This window comes from Sus scrofa, chromosome 6, assembly GCF_054392235.1.
Source record: "Sus scrofa isolate SSC_HxYL_T2T_F1_AM1 chromosome 6, Sscrofa_HxYL_maternal_Yorkshire_Landrace_v2.0, whole genome shotgun sequence".
In the NCBI taxonomy this organism is placed as follows: domain Eukaryota; kingdom Metazoa; phylum Chordata; class Mammalia; order Artiodactyla; family Suidae; genus Sus; species Sus scrofa.
The window spans coordinates 61,363,749-61,379,325 of record NC_139388.1 but is presented as its reverse complement, the minus strand read 5'-3'; the positions used below and the strand labels follow the sequence as shown (position 1 = coordinate 61,379,325).

General features: G+C 44.9%; 1 protein-coding gene across 1 annotated transcript in view; it reads left to right on the top strand.

The window, feature by feature from the left end:
* Nucleotides 1–487: 487 nt before the first annotated feature.
* Nucleotides 488–15,577, top strand: part of LOC110261304 (zinc finger protein 557) — a 29,565-nt gene continuing 14,475 nt past the window's right edge. The window contains exons 1-2 of the mRNA XM_084961884.1: nt 488–567; nt 9,604–9,730. Coding sequence (XP_084818010.1) covers nt 490–567; nt 9,604–9,730 — 205 coding nt within the window. The 5' untranslated portion in view covers nt 488–489. The remainder of the gene's footprint in view (nt 568–9,603; nt 9,731–15,577) is intronic.

Sequence of the window (15,577 nt, the reverse complement as noted above, 5' to 3'; positions counted from 1 at the left end):
TAAGCAGGACGCATTGCTCCCTCACAAGACACACAGAACCTCAAGCATTTCTAAACCCTGAAACTGTTAACTTGAGAGGGAGGCGGAGAGCCAGGCAGGCCACGCCCCTAGGGGCGCCCCTCCCTCGCTCTCGGGTTCCTTCCGGAAGTCCAGGTTCCCCACGCCCCGCCCCTTCCTCCACGGGGCTCTGCTCCATGAGCGACCTCACTCCGCGCACGCGCAGTCTTTTTTTAGACGGGAAGTAGTGTGGAGCAAAGGTCACACTGGACAGCTTGGGCTACCCCTGTTTTCTAGCTTCAACTTGCGACTCGCAGTCTTGTCTTCCAACAGTTCACTGAAAAAATAAGCAGTTTCAAGGTACGGGGGTATGACATCCCTACCCCGCCCCCGCGCTCCCTTCGCAGACCAGGGCTCCGTCCTCGCCCCGCCCCTCGCCGGTAGCACTCCGCCCAGGTCCCGACACCGGAAGCCCCGCCTCTAGCTTTGCGCATGCGTAGTTTCTCGGGGGACCAGACGCGGAGAACGCGGAGAGGGTTCCGCTGTAAGTTTCTCCTTTGCAGTGTAAAGGTGTGTTTCGCCATCCCCGTAACTCCACCCTCAGGGTCTTGGAAGTCGCTAGGAATCTAAAATCCCAGCAACCCGGCCCTCCGCCCCCAAGTAAATCCTGGCGTCGTCCTTATAGCTCGGGTATGTGTTCCTTTGAGTTTTAAATTGCGCTGTGCCTGGTCCCAGAGTCCTCGGCTTTACCGCTTTCGGTCCACGCAGATACCGCTTTTCGCGACGTTTTCTTGCTTAAAATCCTTTACTACCTCCTGCCCCCTTACGTAAAGTCTACTGCGAGGAGTATCCGAGCCCCCATTTCGCCCCCCGCTGCTAGAGGGCAGTGCCGGCCGCCCCGCTCCCGGAGAGGCCGCGTCCTCGCCCTGGTCCTGGGATTCGGGAGCCCGCCCTCTCCGGAGACACCCTCCCTCCCTCCCTCCATCCCCTCTGCCCTCGCGGCTCCTCAGGCCGGTCCTTCTGCCCTGAGGGCCTCACTTGCGTAGTCAGCCCTTCCCCGCACTGGAAGAGAGGACCTGGGCCACCCTGTGACACCCAGTGTTGGAAAACGGCCACTTCCGGTAGGCGGGCATCTTATTCAGTCACCATCCCCTGAAAATACGTGGGCGAAAAGTATCAGAAGAAGCAGAGACAATAACTGCGAGAGAAATAGAAAAACTGGGGAGGAAAGAATGAGAGCGAACTGGTGGGAACATAGAGGATGGCTGAGGACCTGTAAAGAGACAGTGAAATGAAAGCAATTGAGTCTTGACTGTGGCAGGTGAATAAAATAGAGAAGTAAATTAAAAAGCCTGACCTTTAAGGATTGAAGAGCAACTTAGGGGATACCTGGATCAACAGTAGGAGGGAGGGAGGACAACAGTGAGGAGGCACTTCACCCAAGGAGGTTTGGGGCGAGGATAAAAGTGTTGGAACCGTGGCCTTCTGAGCCACAGTTGCTGGGAGAGAAAGAGGACCCGTGCCTAGAAAAACAGGAAGAGAGCAGGGAGCCACCTGGAGTGCTGGAGATTTGGGAGGAAGACAGTGTAACAGGGATAGAGGTGAAACCTCTGTCTTTTAATTGAAATCGCACACATGGTCTCAAGACTTAATGAGGCTCAGGTTCTTTATGCCTCAGCGCAGAAGGAATTCGGGGAGAGGCAAGGTGACAGGTAAGAAGAGCACCCTGTAAGGGTCTGCAGAAGGAATGTGGCGGCAAGTGTGGGCATGAGCCCCGTGAACGGTGTGTGTACCTGTTCGTTTTGGGTTCAAGAGGCATGTGGAACTGTTGGCAAAAGCATCGTCTCGGTTCTGGCTGGAGCCCTTCATGTTTGGTTTATGGGTGGCAGGGTTCATTGCATGGTTTAAGGTGCCATAGTGTCTTAGCTTAAGTTCACTGGGACATTGCTGAAACTGAGGGTTTCCATGCATTGGTTTATTTGGGTTTTTTTATGGTCATGTGTGAGGGGGAATGAAGGAAGTGGATTTAGGTTCAGAAATATTTTCAGCCAGGGTTGTGAGCCTATGAGGATGCTTGGGTGCAGGAAGATGGGTGCTTTGTCCTTAGGCTACATGTCTAGAGGGTGTTCCACAGCCTCCACTCCGCAAGTGACTTGTGTTGGATCTTTGGAAGGTCAAGAATCATTGTAGAATTAACAGTAATATGGGGGAGGGGAGGGAACGGGATAGACTGGGAGTTTGGGGTTAGTAGATGCAAGTTATAGTATTGGGAGGGAAAGCAGAACTAGAAAAAGTAATGTAGGGGAGTTCCCGTCGTGGCGCAGTGGTTAACGAATCCGACTAGGAACCATGAGGTTGCGGGTTCGGTCCCTGCCCTTGCTCAGTGGGTTAAGGATCCGGCGTTGCCGTGAGCTGTGGTGTAGGTTGCAGACGCGGCTCGGATCCTGCGTTGCTGTGGCTCTGGCGTAGGCTGGTGGCTACAGCTCCGATTCGACCCCTAGCCTGGGAACCTCCATATGCCGTGGGAGCGGCCCAAGAAATAGCAACAACAACAACAAAAAAAAGACAAAAAGACAAAAAAAAAAAAGAAAAAGTAATGTAGGGAAGATCTCAGATCATTTTATGGGTTACCTTTGATATCTGAGTATTTGAGGTTACAAGGGAAGAAAGTTTTAGATACACTTTTTTTTTTTTAATTTTTTTCTTTTTTGTCTCCTTAGATACACTTTTAAATAAACAAAAGAGAATCTGGTCGTTCCCCCTGCCAAAAAAAAAAATTTTTTTTTTTTTTAAAGAATCTGGAGTGTTTCCTTGGAAGAAATGTGGTCTCACTGGGGCATATGCATCATTAGAGACGTCTCGCTTTTATTATGAGATTTGGAGATTACAGTATTCAGGCTCAGTTGCTGTGAATTAAAATAGGGTGTCTTGCATCTAGAGTTCTTGAGGTGTCGTCATGTGTGTTACTCCGTTCATGAATGCACTAGATATTAGAGCTTAGAGTGTTTTCTGGTATTTTATAGCAGGACGGGAGGTATATTATGGGGTGTTGGACCCCATGAGAGTTTGTAAGTTTGAGTCCAGAAGAGAAATTATGAGTACCAAGCTTCAAATGGCAGAAGGTGGAGTTCCCGACGTGGCGCAGCAGAAACGAATCAACTAGGAACCATGAGGTTGAGGGTTCGATCCCTGGCCTCGGCTCAGTGGGTTAAGGATCTGGCGTTGCCATGAGCTGTGGTGTAGGTCACAGACATGGCTCGGATTCCAAGTTGCTGTGGCTCTAATTCGACCCCTAGCCTGGGAACCTCCATATGCAGTGGGTGCTGCCCTAAAAACCAAAAAAAAAAAAAAAAAAAAAAAAAGGCAGAAGGTTTCCATTAGGGAAGACTCGCTAGGTATGGGTCTGTGGGCACAACTTGTCAGGTAACAGAATCCTGTCTCAGGAGACTGAGTCCTGTGTGGGGAAAGGTCGTTTCACAAATCATAGAGGGCCGGCAGCACCGCAGCATGTGCAATACAGAGGCTCATCCTCAGGAAGGCAGAGGGACTTTCTTGTTGCCAGGCCAGTTGCTGGTTCCTCTGTTACCTTCTCCCTTTCTGTCCCAAAACACACAGACACACAAACACAACGTACAGAGAACAGGGAACCCCTGTGCACTGTTGGTAGGAATGTTAGTTGTACAACTGTTATGGAAAACAGTATGAAGATTCCTTTATTTTATTTTTTTGTCTTTTTGCCATTTCTTGGGCTGATCCCGCAGCATATGGAGGTTCCCAGGCTAGGGGTTGAATTAGAGCCACAGCAACTTGGGGTCCGAGCCATGTCTGTGACCTACACCACAGCTCATGGCAATGCCAGATCCTTAACCCACTGAGCCGAGCCAAGGAATTGAACCCTCAACCTCATGGTTCCTAGTCGGATTCATTAACCACTGAGCCACGACGGGAACTCTGGAGATTCCTTAATTTTAAAAAAGAACAGGAGTTCTGGTCGTGGCGCAGCGGAAACAAATCCAACTAGGAACCATGAGGTTGTGGGTTTGATCCCTGGCCTTGCTCATTGGGTTAAGGATTCGGCATTGGTGAGCTGTGGTGTAGGTCGTAGATGTGTCTTGGATCTGGCTTTGCTGTGACTGTGGTGTAGGCTGACAGCTGTAGCTCTGATTGGACCCCTAGCCTGGGAACCTCCATATGCTGTGGGTGCGGCCCTAAAAAGCAAAAAAAACAAAAACAAAAACAAAAAACACAGGGACGCGATCTATCAAAACTATTCTGGCTAGATATCCGGTAGAAACAAAATCAGTATTTTAAGGAAATTAGCTGCACTCCAATGAGCATTATTGCATTATCACCATAGCCAAGTTAGGGAAAGAACCAAAATGTCTGTTGACAAAAGAATGGATAAGGAACCCGTAGGGGTGAGGGTGTATATAGACAGTGAAATATCATTCAGCCTAAAAAATAAAGCATTTTGCCATTTATGACAAAACAAGTGAACTTAACATGCTAAGTGAATAAGCCTCCCAGACATAGAAGAATATTACAGGTTCAAACTAGAATGTCAAACTCAGAAAAAGAGTACGAAGGTTGTTACCAGGAGCCCAGTGTTAGGGAAGACGGGGTAGATATAGGTCAAAGGTTTCAAGCTTGTAGGTTTAAAATGAGTAAGTTCTGGGGATCTAATGCACACCATTCTGACTGTAGGTATTCATATGCTGTGTTTCTGTGTGCTTAATTTGCTGAGGGAGCATCAATTAAGTGTTTGCACCACCACGTTCTTTTGTGGTGCAGCAGGTTAAGGATCTGGAGTTTTCCCCGCAGCCGCTTGGGTCGCAGCTGTGGAGTGGGTTTGATTCCTAGCCCGGGAACTTCCACATGCCACAAGTGTGGCCGGTAAAAAAAAAAATCATATTGTATACTTGATGTGCGCACCATTTTTATTCGTCAGTTATACCTCGATTATGCTGGAAAAGGGAAGGTGTGCTGGGCTTTCCTCCAGAGGGGCCCTCAACCCAAGCCTCCCAGTGGATCACTGAGGCATCTTACTTGTACATGTAGAGTCTGACCAGAGATTGCCCTTCAGATAGTTGTGGTGGTAACAAGGACCCGTTGTTTAGCTCAAGGAAATCTACTCAATACCCTGGGATCGCCTAGATGGGAAAAGAATCTAAAGAATGGATATGGGTAGTCGTGGCTTAGCGGAAACAAACCTGACTAGCATCCATGAGGACGCAGGTTCGATCCCTGGTCTTGCTCAGTTGGTTAAGGATCCAGCATTGCCATGAGCTGTGGTGTAGGTGCCAGACTCAGCTTGGATCTGATGTGGCTGTGGTGTAGGCTGGCAGCTGCAGCCCTGATTCAACCCCTAGCCTGGGAACCTCCATATGCTGTGGGTGCAGCCCTAAAAAGACAATATATAAAATAAAAAAGAATGGATATGTATGTATATGTATGGTTGATTCACTGCTATATATCTGAAACTAACACAACACTATAAGTCACCTATACTCCAATGAAATTTATTAAAAAAAAAAAAAAGTTGCGGTGGGGCCCAGCCTTAGTAATAGTTAAGGTCCCCCAGGTGATTCCAATCCGGATCCATCCTTGAGCAGCAAGGCTCTGCGTCCTCCCAATCCTGGGGGCTGGGATCTGGGCTGAGGGGGCGGAGGCTCTGCTCTGCACGGGGGATGGAGCAGGGCTGGTCTGTGACCTGCAGGGGGTTGTGGGGTCCAGCTGAGGTGCCCACAGCTGCAGTGTGGGTGAGGGCCTCACCAAGAGGGGAGCATGATCTCAAGAGAGTGTGGGCACCCTCCCCTGTTGGTCTCCATGGGAGTCTCCTGTCCTGAGTCCCTCCTGGGACCGTGGCCAGCAGAGGCCTGTCTCTTCCACATGGTGAACCCTCCCCTGTGCGTGTGGTTGTGGCACCAGAAATGGGAGTGTTGATTTTAAGCCTGGAACAGCATGTTTTCAACTCTCAAGATTAACTTCTCAAGACTCCCATTGCCTGAGGAAGAAGAAAGGAGTCAGGAATGGGTCTTTCTCAGGTCAAGTCATTCTCGGTTCTTCCGTCTCCTTCCTGAGGTGCCCTATTTTTTTTGTCTTTTTCCCTTTCCCAGGGCTGCTTCTGCAGCATATGGAGGTTCCCAGGCTAGAAGTCGAATCAGAGCCATAGCCGCCGGCCTACGCCAGAGCCACAGCAACGCAGGATCAAAGCCGCATCTGTGACCTACACCACAGCTCACAGCAACACCGGATCCTTAACCCACTGAGCAAGGCCAGGGATCGAACCCGCAACCTCATGGTTCCTAGTCAGATTCATTAACCACTGAGCCATGACGGGAACTCCATGGACTCACTAATCTTTTTTGACTCTGAAATACCCTGCCTGACACTGTCCGTTCACACCTTCTCTTGGGGCCTGTCATCTCCACTTAGATTCCTTCTCCCCGTGACCCAGTGACCTGGAGCTTGTGAAGAGGCCCCCCCAGGGCATTGTCCTGGGCGGGGCTTCATGCCTGTGGACTGGAGACAGAGCATCAGCAGGGATTGCTTAGGGCCCCAACTGGAGGCACGGTCTGCGCTCTATCAACCAGGATCAAGAAGCTGCACATAGAAGTCATAGTCTTAATCTGCATACAAAATTAAAAATAAATAAAATTGGTTTTGGATGTCACAGTTTTCTTGGGGAATCTTTACAGTTTTACCTGTAAGAGCTTGTCAGCTACTAAAAAAGGTAACTTTACTTTTGTTTTTTTTTTTGTTTTTTTTTTTAACCCTCGTCTAAGGGCTCTGGTAGAGCTTTGAGTCCTTTGTTGAACAATGGGGCAGAGACTGTCCATCGCGCCTCCGTCCTGATGGGAGGGAAGCTCTCCCTGTCTCACCCTTGCCTGTGATGTTAGCTGTGTGCTTTTAACATATGGTGCGTTTTTATGTTGAAATAGTTTACCTGTCCTAATTTGTGGAGTGTTTATCTTGAAGATTGTTGAATTTTGTCAAATTCTTTGTTCCACATCGGTTGAGAGGATCACATGTTGTTTTTTCCTTAATTCTGTTGCTGTGGTATATTACATCAATTGATTTTTGTATGTCGAATCATTGATGCCTTACAGGAATAAGTTCCACTTGGTCACGGTGTAAGAATTTTTTTTTCCCCTTCTTTTTAGGGCCACACTTGCAGCTTATGGAAGTTCCCAGGCTAGGGATTGAATCAGAGCTGCAGCTGCCGCTGCCACCTACACCACAGCCACAGCCACGTCAGATCTGAGCTGTGTTTGCGGCCTACACCACAGCTCACAGCAATGCCCAGATCCTTAACCCACTGAGCGAGGCCAGGGATCAAACTTGCATCCTCATGGATACCAGTCTGGTTTGTAACCCACTGAGCCACTATGGGAACTGCTAAAATCATTTTAATTTGCTGTGAATTTGGTTTGTTTGTATTTTGTTGATGATGTTTGCATCAGTATTCATCTTGTGTTTTTCTCCAGGTTGGTATCAGAATCATACCAACTTCATAGAACAAATTTGCCATGTTCCCTCTTCAACTCTTAAAAAGATTTTTTTGTTTTGTTTTGTTTTTTTTTTGGTCTTTTTGTCTTTTTGTCTTTTCTAGGGCCGCTTCCCGTGGCATATGGAGGTTCTCAGGCCAGGGGTCTAATCAGAGCTGCAGCCGCTGGCCCATGCCACAGCCACAGCCACAGCAACGCCGGATCCAAGCCACGTCTGCAGCCTACACCACAGCTCACGGCAACACCGGATCCTTAACCCACTGAGCAAGGCCAGGGATTGAACCTGCAACCTCATAGTTCCTAGTCGGATTCGTTAACCACTGCGCCATGACAGGAGCTCCCTGAAAAGATTTTTATCAGGATATGAGGTGATTCGTGTGTAAATATTTGGTAGAATTCTGCAGTGAAGCCATCTGGTACTAGATTTTTATTTGCTCGATGTTTTTGATCACTCCTTAAATCTCTTCAATTAGAATTCTGTTCATATTTTTTGTCTTGGTGTCACTTGGTGATACTTACTTGGTTATGTGTTTCTAAGACTTTTCCTGTCACTTCTAGATTATGTTAGACATTTTTTTTGCCTGTTCATACCATACTCTCTTATGTCCTTTAAAAAATTTCTGTGACTTCACTTGTAATCTCCCCCTTTATATTTGTTTTTAGTTCTTTGAATCATTTTTTTTCTTAGTTTAAGAGTTTGTAGATTTAATTTGATCAAAACACCAACTTCGGGCTTGTTTATATATAAACACACATGTAAAAATGTGTATCTACTTTGTTTCATTTGTGCTCTCATCTTTCTTATTTACCTCTTTGAAATTTGAGTTTAGTTTTTTTTTTTTTCAGTTTCCTCTAGGTGTAAAAATAGATCTTTTCTCTTTTATCGGAAGCATTTTTCAGTGTAGACTTCCCTTTTACTACAGTTTTCACCATATATTATAAATTTTGGTATATTTTTATTTTCTTCCAGATATTTAAAAAATTTCCTTTTGATTTCTCCTTTGGCCCATTGGCTTTTTTTATGAATGGGCTTAATTTTCATATTTTGGGGCAGTTTTTTTCTTCTGCTGTTTACTTCTATCTTCATTTCGTTGTGGTTAGAGAAGATATTTTTTATGATTTTGGTCTTCTTAGATTTATTAAGATTTATTTTGTGGCTCAACAAATGGTCTCTTGTGGAGAATATTCCACTAGTAGTTGGGAAACTGCACTCCTTCTCGGATGGGACTCAAACCCACCCAGAACTCAAATTGGGCTTGAACCCACCCACACCTCAGGCTGGAGCTCACAATCCCTGGCTTAGGAGGGGACTTGAACCCACTGTCTTGTAATTGAAACTGCTTACCTGGTGTCAGGACTTACTGAAGCTCAGGTTCTTTTGTCTCAGTGCAGAAAGAATTCAGCATGAGGCAAAGGGGCAGGCAAAGAGTGAGTTTGTTTATTTTGCTTTTTAGAGCCACACCTTCGGCATATGGAGGTTCCCAGGCTAGGGGTATAATCAGATCTGCAGCTACACTGCCAGATCCAAGCCTCATCTGCGACCTACACCACAGCTCACGGCAACACCAGATCCTTAACCCAGTGAGTGAGGCTTGGGGTCGAACCCACATCCTCATGGATCCTAGTTCATTAACTGCTGAGCTGAGAAGGAAACTCCCTTTCTGTTAATTTTTGCTTCATATTTTTTAGAAGCTCTAATGTTAGGGGTGTGTGTGTGGTGTATATGTATGTATTTATAATCGTGTCTTACTGAATTGACCTTTTTTGTTTGTTTTTCTAGGGCCACACCTGTGGCATATGGAAGTTCCCAGGCTAGGGGTCCAATTGGAACTACAGCTGCCAGCCTACATCACAGCCACAGCAATGCCAGATTGAAGCCATGTCTGTGACCTACCCCACAGCTCATGGCAATGCTGGATACTTAACCCCCTGACTGAGGCCAAGGATTGAACCTGCATCATGGATACTAGTCAGGTTCTTAACCCACTGAGCCACAACGGGAACTCCCTCAACCAAATTGATTGTTAACCCTCTCTCCTCACTTTGTGTGAAATTAATTCTCCTGAGGGCCTCTTGGTTAAATGTGTTTTCATTTCAGGAAGAGTTGACCTTGGAGGACATGGCCATCGAGTTCTCTCCGGAGGAGTGGGCCTGCCTGGACCCTGCGCAGAGGGCCTTGTACAGGGACGTGATGCTGGAGACCTGCAGGAACCTGCTCTCCCTGGGTGAGCATCGCTTCCCTCCGGGAGTCGGGATCTGCCCTTGGGTATCTTTGCGTTTTCCTTGTGTGCCTCTTGGAAGTCTGTGCATTGCTTGACTGATCTCAAAGCCCTGTTGACTCAGACATGAAAAGCTTCATAAAGTGGCATCAGAAGTTTAAACTTGGAGTTCCCATCATGGTGCAGTGATAATGCACCCAACTAATATCCATGAGGATTCGGGTTCAATCCCTGGCCTTGCTCAGTGGGTTAGGGATCCAGCGTTGCCATGAGCTGAGGTGTAGGTCACATATGCAATTCAGATCCCACATTGCTGTGGCTGTGGTGTAGACCAGCAGCTGCAGCTCCCATTTGACCCCTAGCCTGGAAACTTCCATATGCTGCAGGTACATCCCTAAAAAGCAAAAAAAAAAAGTTTAAACTTAAATTTTCATCAGGTGATCTGCCTATTTCATAATACACCAGGAGTTAAGAACTTAATTATTTATAAAGCCTGATTGGAAACTTAAAATACCCAGTTTCCTGTTTTCTACTCCTGTGCTTTTTTTTTTTTTTTTTTAATTTTGCCCTTTTAAGTCATTCTTTTTTTTTTTTTTTTTTTATGAAAGGGTTTTATTTATTTATTTATTTATTTACTTACTTATTTTGTCTTTTTGCTATTTCTTTGGGCCGCTCCTGCGGCATATGGAGGTTCCCAGGCTAGGGGTTGAATCGGAGCTGCAGCCACCGGCCTACGCCAGAGCCACAGCAACGCAGGATCCAAGCCGCGTTTGCAACCTACACCACAGCTCACGGCAACGCCAGATCGTTAACCCACTGAGCAAGGGCAGGGACCGAACCCGCAACTTCATGGTTCCTAGTCGGATTCGTTAACCACTGCGCCACGACGGGAACTCCCACTCCTGTGCTTTTGATTCTTTTGTTCTTGAAAAAGAGTTGGATATCTGCGTAGTATGCTATTATGTATGCATTCAGAAAGATGCAGGCATGGATGCATTTGTAAAATATTTTTCTCCTCCCATCTGTAATGTCCTCATTCCTGCAGCTGAACAAAGAGCTGAAATTGTGGCTTTCATGTTTCTAACTTCTAATAAGCAGGAATTTCTGCTTCTGATCTGACTTATCTCCATTTTGAGGTCAGAGAATTCACCCTGGACTGTAAAGAGTCAGATAAAAATATCTAAAAACCAAATGAGAGAGTTCCCATCGTGGCTCAACGGTTAACAAATAGGACTAGCATCCATGCAGACACATCCATTCGATCCCTGGCCTCACTCAGTGGGTTAAGGATCTGGCGTTGCCATGAGCTGTGGTGTAGGTCGCAGACGCAGCTCGGATCTGGCATTGCTGTGACTGTGGTGTAGGCCAGCAGCTACAGCTCCGAATGGACTCCGAGCCTGGGAACCTCCATGTGCCGTGGTTGTGGCCTTAAAGAGACAAAAAAGACAAAACAAAAACCCAAACGAGGAGGAATGTATCAAAAGTGTGTACATGGAGTCCTGTGATGGCTCAGCAGTTAAGGATCCAGCATTGTCACTGTTGTGGCTCAGGCTGCTGCTGTGGGGCGGGTTTGATCCCTGGCCTGGGAACTTCCACATACCAGAGGCGCGGCCAAAAAAATAAAAAGTGTGAGCCCAGGTTAAATCTCAGAAGGGCCGAGAGGAAGCTGCAACGTTAATAGTGTTTGGGAAATTCTCCCATCGTGGGACAGGTCTCTGGGAAAAGGGGTTTCTGTTTTGCGAACTCAGAGGAAAGCTTTCTTTTCTCCAACTTAGCCTTTTGTCCTTCGCCATGGACAGTGTATTCTTTCCCTCCAGTGGTGCTGCAGCTCCAACAGGGGTAAAGTCGGTGTTTTTATCCTGATCCACAACACTCTCATCGGACTTCTCTGAACTTGTTCTTGCCTGACTTTGAGAAGCATGCGGTGGACTGTTTGCAAGGGGTCTCTTGCCCCCTCATCTCTCCTCCTGGACAGACTCCACTGGATGTGCATTGCTTGGTCCATGTAGAGGAGACCTACGGCCTCTGGAGTCCAGCCCTCGGCCCCGGGTCAGTTGCATGTCCATATGCTGTTCTTGGAAGATGTAATCAGAACATAGTAAAACACCGGCTGCTTTTTAACTCCAGTTTGCACCTCGCAGGCTGCATGCAGCTGGCTCAGGCCCTGTCTGCTCCTTTAGATTCCCCAGCCGTTTCTTCAGGTCTGCTTTTTGCCCCCGTGCTTGCTTGAGTGATGTGTGTAACAGGCAGATTGGCTGGAGCTGAGGTGATTGTCACTCGGGAATGCTGTGAGGACAGTGGACAGAGAGGTCCTCTCTTTGATCCCTGGTCCTGCAAGGGGAGCATCAATAAATCTTTTGGGCTCTTAGTTTGGCATCTGGGGACAGAGAACAGTTGGTCCTGCCTCTGGATCCTGTGATACTTGACCCCCGTTATCTCAAATTGTTTTTCTCTCTCGGCGTGCTTTTCTCAGTCGGATAAGTAGACCGTTCCTGGTTTCATATGCTCTGAAGTTGGTCTGATTTGTCTCCAAAATCTTCGAAATACATATTCCTAGGGTCTGAAATTTTATCCAGGTTTTTTTGCTGCGATAATCCACTTTTATTAGTGGACATCTTCTGGTGGACTCTCTGGATGGGTTTACTTGTTAACAGAAGATTTGTATGGCGAATCCTTGCCCTCATATGTTGCAGTATTCTTACACATGCCGCGGGTGTGGCCCTAAAGAGCAAAAAAATGAAACAAGGCACTGCTGCTTTGTACACTTCTGTGCGTTATGGATGGTCTTAATTTTTGTTTATTTAATAACAGATCATCTGTATTTTGATGATATTCTTAGTGTTCTTTTATATTTTCTTTTTTTTTTTTTTTTTTTTTTTTTTTTTTTTTTTTTTTTTTTTTTTGTCCTTTTGCCTTTTCTAGGGCCGCTCCCGTGGCATATGGAGGTTCCCAGGCTAGGGGTCGAATCGGAGCTGTAGCCGCAGGTCTACACCACAGCTCACGGCAACACCAGATCCTTAACCCACCGTGTAAGGCCAGGGATCGAACCGGCAACCTCATGGTTCCTAGTCAGATTCGTTAACCACTGAGCCACAATGGGAAACTCCGAACGGTCTTAATTTTCGTTTATTTAATAACAAATAAATCATCTATTTTGATGATAGTGTTCTTTTATATTTTCAATATGTAAGAATTGGGGAATGGCCCCACATGGTAGAATTTGGTGATCAGAGGCTTTTAGAGTTTTTTTATGTACTCTTGATACTTACCTATCATCGGATGTATCATTTACAAACATTTTCTCCCATTTCATAGTCTTCACTTGATTGAGTGTGCTTTGATGCACAATAGTTTAGAATTTTGATGTAGTCAACAATTTAGCTGTTTTTACTTTGTCGTCTGTGCTTTTGGTGTTCTCTCTGATAAGTCATTGCTGAATTCGGTGTCAACATGTTTTTCCCTAAGTTTACATTATACATTCTGGTCTATTTAGGTCTTTGATCCATTTTCAATTAATTTTTGTATACAGTGTAAGATAATAGTCCAGCTACATTCTTTGCATGTGGATATTTATTTCCTCAATGTCTTTTTTTTTAAGTTCATGCTACCAATTATTTTCTCTTGAAATATATATATATATCTTTCCCCCCTCCCCCCCCCCCCAACCTTGCAGCATATGGAAGTTCCTGGGCCAGGAATCGAATCTGAGCCACAGCTGGGGCAACACCAGATCCTTAACCTGCTGCATCACAGCCGGAACTCTCTCTATTGAATTATACTTGATTTACAGTATTGTGTTGGTTTTAGGTGTACGGCAAAGAGATTGTTTTTATATGCGTGTATATACTTTTTCAGGTTATTTTCCGTTATAGGTTATTATAAGATACTGCATATGCCTCCATTATAGATTATTATAAGGTATTGAACATACCTCCTTGTTCTATATAGTAAATCTTTGTCATTTATATAATTTATATAGTATCTCGTACTCCTAATTTATCCTCCTTTCCCTTTTTTACCTTTTTGTAACTTGTTTGTTTTTGAAGTGTGAGGCTGTTTTGTAAATAAGTTCATTTGTATCATTTTTAGATTACACATGTGATATATAATATTTGGACTTTCTCTGACTTCACTCTGATTTTTCTAGGTCCATCCCTATTGCTGTAAATGGCATCATTTCATTCTTTTTTTATGGCTGATATTACACTGTGTATATATACCATATCTTCTGTATCCATTCATCTGGCAGTGAACACTTAGGTTGCTTCTATGTCTTGGCTATTATAATAGTGTTGCTGTGGGGAGTTCCCACTATGGCACATCAGGTTAAGTATCAGATATTATCTCTGTGATGGCACAAGTTTGATCCCCAGTCCTGCATAGTGGGTTAAGGATCTGGCATTGCTGCAGCTGTGGTGTAAGTTGCAGCTCAGATTTGATCCCTGGCCCAGAAACCTCTATGTACCATGGCTGTGGTCAAAACAGAAAAAAACCGAAATAATTTGCTGTGAACATTGAGGTGCATAGATCTTTTTGCATTAGAGTTTTCATCTTTTCCAGATGTATGTCCAGAAGTGGGATTGCTGGATCATATGCTAACTTTATTTTTAGTTTTTTAAGGAATTTCCACACTTTTTTCCAAAGTCGCTGCATCAATTTACATTCCCACCAACAGTGTAGAAGGGTTCCCCTTTCTCCACACCCTCTCCATCATTTTCTACTTGGAGACTTTTTGAGGGTGGCTGTTGTGATCAGTGTGAGTGATACCTCATTGTTTTGATTTGCATTTCCCTAGAGATATGAAGCATCTTTTCATGTGCCTGTTGGCCATTAGTATGTCTTCTTTGGGGGAATGTCTATTTAGGTCCTCTGCTCATTTTTTGACTGGGGTCTTTGTCTTTTTGACTGAGCTGTATGAGCTCTTGCTGTATTTTGGAAATTAAGCCCTCGTCAGTTACACTGTTTGCAAGTATTTTCCCTAGTACGTAGGTCATCTTTTCATTTTGTGGATGATTTCCTCTGCTGTGCAAAAGCTTATAGGTTTGATTGGGTTCCATTTGTTTATTTTTTGCTTTTATTTCTTTTGCCTTAGGTGACTGATCTAAGAAAATACTGCCATGATTTATGTCAGAGAATGTTTTGCTTATATTTACTTTTAGGAGTTTTATATCATCACTTCTTATATTTAAGTCTTGAAGCTGTTTGGAGTTTAATTTTTGTGTGTGTGTGGTATGAGGGAGTCTTCTAACTCTGTTGATTTACATGCAACTGTTCAGCTTTGCCAACTCCACCAGCTAAAGAGACTGTCTTTTCTCCATTGTATATTCTTGCCACCTTTGTCAAAGATGAATTGACCATAGGCGTATGGGTTTATTTCTGAACTTTCAGTTCTGTTCCATTGATATATATTTCTCTTTCGGGGCCAGTACCACACTGTTTTGATTACTGTAGCTTTAGAGTATTGTCTGACGTGCGGGAGAATTATGTTTCCAGCTTTGTTCTTTTTCTTCTGGACTGTTTTGACAATTCTAGGCCTTTTATTATTCCATATAAATTTTAGGAATATTGTTCTAGTTCTGTGAAAAATGTCATGGGTAATTGGATCAGAATCTCATTAAATCTGTAGGATGCTTTGGGTTGTATGGCCATTTGAACAGTATTAATTCTTCCAATCCACGAGCATGGGATATCTTTCCATTTCTTTGAATTGTCTTTGATTTCCTTTATCTTTGCCTTATAGTTCTCACCATGTAAGCCCTTTACCTACTTGGTTAGATTTATTCCTGGATTTATTTATTTATTTATTTAGTTTTGTTTTTATGTGATTTTTTTTTTAACTTTCTGGTATTTCCT